Source organism: Lampris incognitus, chromosome 19 (genome assembly GCF_029633865.1).
Source record: "Lampris incognitus isolate fLamInc1 chromosome 19, fLamInc1.hap2, whole genome shotgun sequence".
NCBI classification, from domain to species: Eukaryota; Metazoa; Chordata; class Actinopteri; order Lampriformes; family Lampridae; genus Lampris; species Lampris incognitus.
Window position 1 is genome coordinate 18,962,917 of NC_079229.1, and position 9,672 is coordinate 18,972,588.

The 9,672-nt window shown below is 41.2% G+C and overlaps 1 protein-coding gene across 1 annotated transcript; it reads left to right on the forward strand.

Moving 5' to 3' along the window:
- Positions 1-1,169: 1,169 nt before the first annotated feature.
- On the forward strand, positions 1,170-9,226 carry LOC130129610 (E3 SUMO-protein ligase ZBED1-like). Its single transcript, XM_056299203.1, has 3 exons — positions 1,170-1,252; positions 2,875-3,197; positions 9,217-9,226. Exons 1-3 carry the CDS (start codon positions 1,181-1,183, stop codon positions 9,224-9,226), a joined length of 405 nt encoding a protein of 134 aa, XP_056155178.1. The 5' UTR covers positions 1,170-1,180.
- Positions 9,227-9,672: the final 446 nt, after the last annotated feature.

The following is a 9,672-nucleotide window of genomic DNA, read 5'->3' on the forward strand; positions in this document are numbered from 1 at the left end:
CATTCCATCTGTACTGAGATTAATTCCACCAGCCTAGCCGTGTAGTAATAAAAGAAACTTGAAAATTTGACGTGACCATGCATGTTTATCTGTAAAATCAACATTGGAAGTAAATGATACTGTTATTGGTACCTAATTATGGTACCAGACCCTTCCCTACTTCCAATCACAAGCATACTAGACACACACACACACACACACACACACACACACACACACACACACACACACACACACACACACACACACACAGAACAGTCAGGAAGCTAGTGAATTCAGTGTGAAACAGGACAGACTGAAGTGTTGCTGGCCTGCTGGTGGTGGTGCTGTCATTCCCCCGCCACCACATGAAAGCAAAAAAAAAAAAAACACCACGATGGACTGCCATGAGGGTAATGCGATTATGTTCGATGCAGATTAGAGATTTCTAAAGAAAACTCCGGACTGAACGGATTCAGAGCTGAGGGTAGACCTTCGATCAGAAGCTCAAGAGGAAATACCTTCTGAGAAATCTTGGTTAAGTAGCTCAGCTGGATTGGGAAGGTTCAAAGATGACCACCGCAATTAACTTGATTTCATGCCTTCAGCCTACTGAGTAAATACAAGTATGTGTTCTTTAGTTTTAGGAGTTCCGTTATCAGAGGTGGAAAGTAACGAAATACATTTACTCACGTTACTGTATTGAATACTTTTTTTGTGTATTTTGTATTTTTTAAGTACAATTTAAAATCGGTATTTTGTATTTTACTTGAGTACGTTTTGACTCAAGTATTGTACTTAGTTACTTTATAAATCCTATCCGTTACTGAGTAAAAATAACAATTCAACCTACAGGGGAAAAATACGCGCCAGAACCATAGACAGTAAACCAATGGCCAGAACCAACAGTGACAAATGATGATGTGATTAGCACTGGCGCGTGAACATAGAGGGCGCGCGCGGACAAGCTAGGTTAGTGGGGCGCGAAGTTTTTAGTTTCTAGTGCTAGAATGGAGGTCGACAAAGCAGGCACGGCCAGCGGTCGCGGTCCAGAAGACCCGGACCTAGAAATAATAGATGAAGCTAAAGCAGAAACATCGAAGTCTGTAGAACTAGATGCAGAAAAAATCCTTGGCCACATTTGGAAGATTTCTTTTTGTTCAAGCGTAGGAAAGGCAACAGCATCATCATGCAGTGCAAGATGTGCCTCCCAGCAGTGAAGTACCTGTCTGCTTTCAACAACTCCACTTCAAATCTGCAGAAGCATGTGTTGGTAAGTATTTCTGCTGTCTCATTAGTAGTTTTATTTAATATAGCCAACCCAGGCTCACCCCATTTCGTGGGCATTTTTGTGCTAGCACCTGCAACCATTGACAGTAGAAGAAACCCACAGCTAGCCAGCACATTCTAATTAGCTGCTATGCTAACATAATCAAACGTGACACATCATTAAGTACCAAATGAACTCGCTCCAGCCGACAATCCGCATGTTTATTGTACTTCAAACAGATACAAAACGCGTAATGTATATTTGCAGTCTGTTTAAGTCTTTAGGACATTGGCTAAATTTGCATAACAGCTAGCCCCTGGTACTTGAATGTGTAAAGGCTAGCTGTTAGTTGCCAGTAGTCTTGAGTGGACTCGGGGAAATTAGCCTTGGTTAAATTTAGCTGCTATGAATAGTCGGTGTTACCCCGTCGAAATTGCCACGGGTTTCAATGTGATTGTGTCTTTGAATTTACAGTCAAATCAAATGTATCAACTGTGTTAACAGAGAGGGTTGTAGTGTGAGGCACTTTGCCTAACCAACATTACAGGGCACTCAGCGCTCCTCCACAATAGGCGGGGAGCTAAGGGGCCTTACCGTCTGACCATGCTGAACATGTTAACAAATGTTAACATTTAAAATTTTGGGTTGCTTTTCATGTTTCAGGTACTCAATGCATTTCAATGTAATTCCCTCCACTGGAAATGCGTTACAATTACAGGAACATGACTCTCCATGAGCAAGGGGAAAGTGTGACATCTGTCTTTGCAAGTTTAATCACATCTAGTGATAAATGTATGGTTTCAGTGGTATTATTGGCTTTCTCTTAATAATAAAGGCCAAAATGTAAAGTCTTTCTACTCGATTTACAAGGCAAATCAAGTAGAAAGACTTTAAATTTTGGTCTCTACTATTATGGAAAGCCAATAATACCACTGAAACCATACATTTTCCAAAAGCTTGTGTCCTCTAGATGTGATTAAACATGCAGTGACAGATGTCACACCTTCCCCTTGCTCGTGGAGAGCCAATGGAGGGAAATACATTGAAATGCATTGAGTACCTGAAACATGACGTGCAACCCAAAATTTTCAATGTTAACATTTGTTAACATGTTCAGCATGGTCAGACCTTTCAAAAAAAGTTGGTTTCGTTCGATTGTAAGGAGGGTGCACGACTGCACGGTAAGGCCTCGTAGCTCCCCGCCTACTAGGCAGACCCAGAAAAGATTGTTTTGACTCCTTCATATCGACGACAAGGGATTAGATCACTAGTAGGCGATTGTTGCTCTGTGTGCATGCAAGCAGCTATGATGATTACACATGCATTGATATGTCTCCTTCCTCTGTATCATAATACTGGTAGGCTATAGAAACACATTGGCTTTTGATGTTGATTTGAAATCTCAATTTTAGCATTCAAATCCAAATCATTGATTTTGTTGGGAAGGGTGCAGCATTGTAATGCCCTCTGGATTGTGGCATATTGTGCTTAATACAATGTAATAGACAAAATGTGATGACTAAAGAAATAGAAAACTTTTATTTATCAAAGTTTTAATTTCAGTGTGTTTAATAAGCACCACATTGATTCCTCTACTGATAATACCCTTTTCTGTTTTTTCACAGAGGAAACATCCATCGAAACAGTTGGCTTTTAGCCGAGCAAAGCCAGGGAAGCGAACCCACCAAGCAAATCCACCAAGTCCAAGCAAGCAAACAAATATAAAAGATGCCATGACAGTGGGAGGCAACCGCCGTGTGCCACAAGGCAAGATCGACAAGATCATCATTAGGCTAATATGTGAGGGTCTTCATACATTTAGTTTGGTTGAACAACCTGCGTTCAAAGAACTTTTGACAACGCTAAATCCACAATGCAAGGTCATTTCCAGGCCCACTGTCCGGACAAGATTAGAGGCATCTGCCATTCAGATGAAGAAGAATGTCATGTCCCATCTCAGTAAAGTGAGCTACATTGCCACCACTACAGATTGTTGGACTGCACACCAGCAAAGTTTTATTGGGGTGACGGGTCATTGGGTGGATGAAGAAACCTTTGAGAGGAGATCAGCTGCGCTTGCATGTAAGAGGTTAAGTATAGAATTAGGGGCAAAGTGGTGAGAACCACAACAGATAGTGGCTCAAACTTCGTTAAAGCTTTTAGTGTCTTCGGAGAACAGAGCCAGTCTGAGGATGCAGAATCAGATGCTGAGTCGGACAGAGATTCAATTGATGATGAGCCCACAGCCAACTACCTGGACACATTCAGCATCCTGGAGCAAGATAATGGCCTGGAGTACCAACTTCCTACACACCAAAGGTGTGCATGCCATCTTCTCAACTTAGTTACCACAACAGATGCTGAGATAGCAGAAAAGAAGATGGACACATACAAGAGACTATCACGTGCAGCCTTTGGGAAATGTCAAGCCATGTGGAACAAGACGGGTCGTTCATACATGGCAGCAGAAGTTGTGGAAGATCATTGCCGACTCCAGCTCATCCGACCAAATCAAACGCGGTGGAATTCAACATTCTTGGCTGTGGAGAGAATCATACGGATCATACAAGAGAAAGGGGAGGAGGCAATCAGGAATATTTGTGAAGAATTCAAATTGAAAACGTAAGTTTTAATTTGCATTTCAACAGTATGAAAGTGTGAATGTGTGTTTACATACTTGAAACTTAACTTTTCCTGCTTGATTTCCTGTCAATTCTTTGTATTCTATTTATGCCAGGCTGACTCAAGCAGAAATTGCTTTCCTGACTGATTACTGCTCGGTGATGAAACCTCTGGTAAAGGCCTTGAACATACTTCAGTCAGAGACCAACACACACTTAGGGTGGCTTCTTCCAGTGATATGTCAGCTACAAGCAAAACTCAAAAGGCAGGAGACCTCATCCAAGATGTGTCTACCACTCATCAAAGCCATTCAGGATGGTGTCCAAAAGCGTTTTGGTGAGATGATGATGGACCCAGAACTGATTGCGGCAGCAATACTTCTACCGAAGTTCAAGACCACCTGGACAGAGAGGCCGGATGTCATAGAAACAGGTATGATTGCATCTTACAATAAACTGCTTTTCAACAGTTTATTGGAGATCTACTTTGTTTTATACTCAATACAATGTGGTCAGTGCTATAAGGCATTATGCATTATGGTGCACTCTTGGTAAATTAATCAAGTCTTAATTGTCAGAAATGTGTTGTTTGTCACTCGACAGGTCTGGCTTATGTCAGACAACACCTTGACCAGATGGCAGAGGTGGAAGTGGAGCAAGTTGGACAACATTCCTCAGATGAAGATGATTTCTTCACCTCAATGAAGTCCAGAAGGTCAGAAGGTACAGGGGAGATGGAAGGGTACCTAGCCTGTATCCCAAACGATATGGATCTGCTAAACTCCTTTCCAAATTTAAAAAAACTCTCTCTGAAACTCAACACTGGCCTGCCTGCTTCAGCTGCCTGCGAGCGGCTTTTCAGTTGTGCTGGATTACTGTTCACTGCAAAGCGAGCAAGGATGAGCTCAACTAACTTTCAAAATCAGCTGCTGCTTAAACTGAACAAGAAGTTTGTAGACTAGGTTATAGATGATTTAGGGTGTCACAAAACTAGTGGCCTTGATTTGCAATATTCCTCTCTGGAATATTGCTGCTCTTTTATGTTAGTTCCTTTAATTTTGTAACACTTGTGAGCGTCATCATGTGGACATTACTTTGTAGTTTGTACCTCTCTGAGAGAGAGAGAGACAGAGAGAAAGTAGGCGTGAACAAGCCTGTTTAATGTTTTTTACCACTAAATGGATGAGCTCAATTAACTTTGAAAATCAGCAGCTGCTTAAACTGAACAAGAAGTTTGTAGACTAGGTTACAGGTGATTCAGGGTGTCACAAAACTAGCGGCCTTGATTTGCAGTATAACAGCTGTTGCTGTTGGTGTTGACATGTATGTTGTTGTAATTACACTTACATTTGTGTAGGTATTCTTTGTTGTTATCGCACTTACACACACATGCCCTCTATAGCGCTCTTGCAGCTGTGGAGATGGCATTAACACATTCTCATTCTCTGACGGTTAACAAACACACACACACACACACACACACACACACACACACACACACACACACACACACACACACACACACACACACACACACACACAAGCATGTCTCCTCTGGAATATTGCTGCTCCTTTACGTCAGTTTGACTTTGTAGCAATACTTATGAGCGTCATCGTGTGGGCATTACTTTGTACTTTTTACCTGTGTGTGTGAGAGAGAGAGAGGGTGAGAGGGAGAGAGAGAGAGAGTGTGTGCGTGTGAGAGAGTGAGAGAGAGAAAACGTGAGAGTAAGCATGTTTAATGTTGTACCACTAAATGGATGAGCTCAACTAACTTTAAGATGCTACTTAAACTGAACAAGAAGTTCAGTTGTTGTGAAGTTGTTGTTATTGCGCTTACATTTGTTACACTTGTTCTTTAATTAAAAACAAAATAGTTATGGATTTCTGACCCCTTGTCCTATTTTTACTACCCTCACACCCCACACAAAGAAAGTAACTAAGTAACTTTTACTTAAAGTACATTTCAAATGAACTACTTTTTACTTTTACTTGAGTACATTTTCAGATGAGTACTTTTACTTCTACTTGAGTAATATTTCATCAAAGTATTGGTACTTTTACTTGAGTACAATATTTTTGTACTTTTTCCACCTCTGTCCGTTATACATGGCCACCAAGCCTGAAAATAGCAGCGTGTGTATGAAAATAGCAGACTGGGTATTAAAATAGCCGATGATGTGTAGAAATACTATAGAGTGAGCCAAAATCACACAAGGGCTTCATCACGACCGGAACCGAATAGGGACAATCTCTGGCCACACACACACACATATAATTTTTGGGTCCAGATCACCCACTGTGAGAACCAGGGTGTGGTTCTCACAAGCTCTCTCTCTCGCTCACTCACTCAGGATGAGGAGAGAGGGCAATAGCATTAGACTGGGCATCATTCGGTCAATATCACACACACACACACACACACACACACACACACACACACACACACACACACACACACACACACACACACACACACACACACACACACACAAGCATGTCTCCTCTGGAATATTGCTGCTCCTTTACGTCAGTTTGACTTTGTAGCAATACTTATGAGCGTCATCGTGTGGGCATTACTTTGTACTTTTTACCTGTGTGTGTGAGAGAGAGAGAGGGTGAGAGGGAGAGAGAGAGAGAGTGTGTGCGTGTGAGAGAGTGAGAGAGAGAAAACGTGAGAGTAAGCATGTTTAATGTTGTACCACTAAATGGATGAGCTCAACTAACTTTAAGATGCTACTTAAACTGAACAAGAAGTTCAGTTGTTGTGAAGTTGTTGTTATTGCGCTTACATTTGTTACACTTGTTCTTTAATTAAAAACAAAATAGTTATGGATTTCTGACCCCTTGTCCTATTTTTACTACCCTCACACCCCACACAAAGAAAGTAACTAAGTAACTTTTACTTAAAGTACATTTCAAATGAACTACTTTTTACTTTTACTTGAGTACATTTTCAGATGAGTACTTTTACTTCTACTTGAGTAATATTTCATCAAAGTATTGGTACTTTTACTTGAGTACAATATTTTTGTACTTTTTCCACCTCTGTCCGTTATACATGGCCACCAAGCCTGAAAATAGCAGCGTGTGTATGAAAATAGCAGACTGGGTATTAAAATAGCCGATGATGTGTAGAAATACTATAGAGTGAGCCAAAATCACACAAGGGCTTCATCACGACCGGAACCGAATAGGGACAATCTCTGGCCACACACACACACATATAATTTTTGGGTCCAGATCACCCACTGTGAGAACCAGGGTGTGGTTCTCACAAGCTCTCTCTCTCGCTCACTCACTCAGGATGAGGAGAGAGGGCAATAGCATTAGACTGGGCATCATTCGGTCAATATCACACACACACACACACACACACACACACACACACACACACACACACACACACACACACACACACACAGAGCCCTTCCATCAAATTGGTTTGAGTGAGCTCTCTGTGAGCAGATTACAACTTAAGAGGTTCTTAAAAAATAGAAGTTAGTTCTCACAAAGAAAATTATTTTTGAAATGTCTGAAACAAGTCCAAAAAGCTTTCCCAGCAGCATCATTTGTGTTTAGCTCACTGACACCTATGGACACCAAGGTAATTGCCTTGGTGTTTGACCTCTCCAAATCCCAGAGATCCATTAAAAATTAAAGTCACCACAAAACATTTGACTGAACCTTGGGGTTTTAAGCCATCTAAAATGGCCAATGGACTGCATTTATATAGCGCTTTTCTAGTCTACCGACCACTCAAAGCGCTTTACAGTGCATGCCTCACATTCACCCATTCATTCACCCATTCATACACACATTCATACACTGATGGTGTAGGCTGCCATGCAAGGTGCTAGCTAACCTGCTCATCAGGAGCAGTTAGGGGTTCGGTGTCTTGCTCAAGGACACTTTGACACACTCTCTGGAGGAGCCGGGGATCGAACCAGCGACCTTCCAATTACTAGACGACCCGCTCTACCTCCTGAGCCATGCCACCATGTCGTATTGTCTACTACTATTACTTTCGGCTGCTCCCGTTAGGGGTCGCCACAGCAAATCTATTGTATTACCTGTTAATAAAGGTCTTCTTTTAGCTTAATCTGCCATATTGGCACGTTAGCCACAAAAAAACATGTCTTCTTCAAAGTCTTCTTCAACCTGCCTCATTCTCCTGCATTTGGATCATTGGATCACTTTCTCCAAGGAAAGTCCTTCAACAACCACTCAGATTTACAAGTAGGAAAACAATTGTGATTCTCATTATTATGATATTGTTTTAAACAGTTTTAAAAATTGTGTGATTCACATGTACAGTGGCCCCCACTATCTTTCACAAGCCTTTTGACATGACCTAAAATTCACATCCATTTCTATACATGTGGAAATCTAAACTTATACATGTATATATCACCTTCTATAATTTCATGTTATGCTCAAGTGTCCCACATAAGCAAGCCACGAAGTCAGTTCCTAGTAGGTGGAAAACTTACTTTACACATAAACTGATGTTACTCTAATCTTGGTGTCCTGAATTAGCAATGGTAGATTAAAAAAGTCAACAATTTTCTCAGCCTAAATAAATAAAATTGTTGGCCTTACTTAATGTGACAGGCATGGTTTAATGGCCTGTGAAACAGCAGCCAACTCCCGAGACCTACAAGCTGTTCTGCAGCCTTAAACAGAGGCTGAAAAAGTTGACTTAAGTGTGCAAAGGTGGCGGTCTCAAATCAGCATCTCCAAGCTGGCAAGAGCATGCTGAGTTTGGACGCTCTTGCATTGTGGAATGGGTCGAACCAGAGGGCACATTTGTCATGTTGTCACCGTTGCCAGCACATTACAAGATGAGACCTAGCAATTTTCTTACGCCATCGCAGCAACAGTAACAAACTGTCCCGCAAGTATCTGGATAAGCCTCATGCATCTGTCAACTGGAAAAAAATTAAATACTGAAGAAATATGATAATGAAATGCAGGCCCATGACCAGCTCACTTCTTTTAAAAAGGGGGTTTTAAGGGTAAAATTAAACTGCCGTAGTAGTGAATGACACTAATCCAAACTGTCCACATTTTAATGTCAATTTAAGTATTTATTGCACTGACTTATCAGATTCTGTACTCAACCTCTATAGCCATCGATACTTCACAAAAGAGAGCCTACCCTTCAACCAGAGTGATGGTTTTGTATCGGGATGATGTAATCACTGGACTATGCTTTCCCCCCCGATTCAAACTCATCAAGCAGCTGTTTGATTTGGCTGATGCTATGTCATCTTTGGACAGGGGTGCAGCTTCCATGCAACATGTGGCTTGTGCTTTGGCCCTTTTCATCTCGCCAACTTCCAGGTGGGGATAGAGGACTTCAACCGGGTAGAGAAGAAAAGGAGGAGACATGGACATAGCAGGAATGTGCTCTTGGGGTCTAGCACATGTGCTCTAGGAATTCTGCATCAACATTCGTCTTGGCGAGGAAAAAAACGAGAATCTCTGCTTAGGTAGGTGGCCGCAATGTTTTCACGAGGAAAACCTAAAACTATTCATAACCAACATACACACTTTGCTTGTATATTTCTCAATTAAAAAAAAAAGAAAGAAACATTTCAGAATGAGTTAAAGGCCAATCTATGGTTTATCTGACCATATAAAACTGAGGCACCTCTACTTACAGAACTGAGGAGTTTGAGTTTACAGATAGAAAATAAGCAATTTGTGTCTTTCTAAACCAATCATAATTGAAAATACGGACCCGTTTTACTTCAATGTTTACAAGCATTCAAACATTTACAGTATCTGAAAACATTT

What these genes read in the sequence shown, in the direction of transcription:
- LOC130129610 (XM_056299203.1), top strand. Translation starts at nt 1,181, where the DNA reads ATGTGCCTCCCAGCAGTGAAGTACCTGTCTGCTTTCAACAACTCCACT. An exon ending in ATCTGCAGAAGCATGTGTTG is followed by an intron (nt 1,253 to 2,874) that starts GTAAGTATTTCT and finishes GTTTTTTCACAG; the next exon opens with AGGAAACATCCATCGAAACA.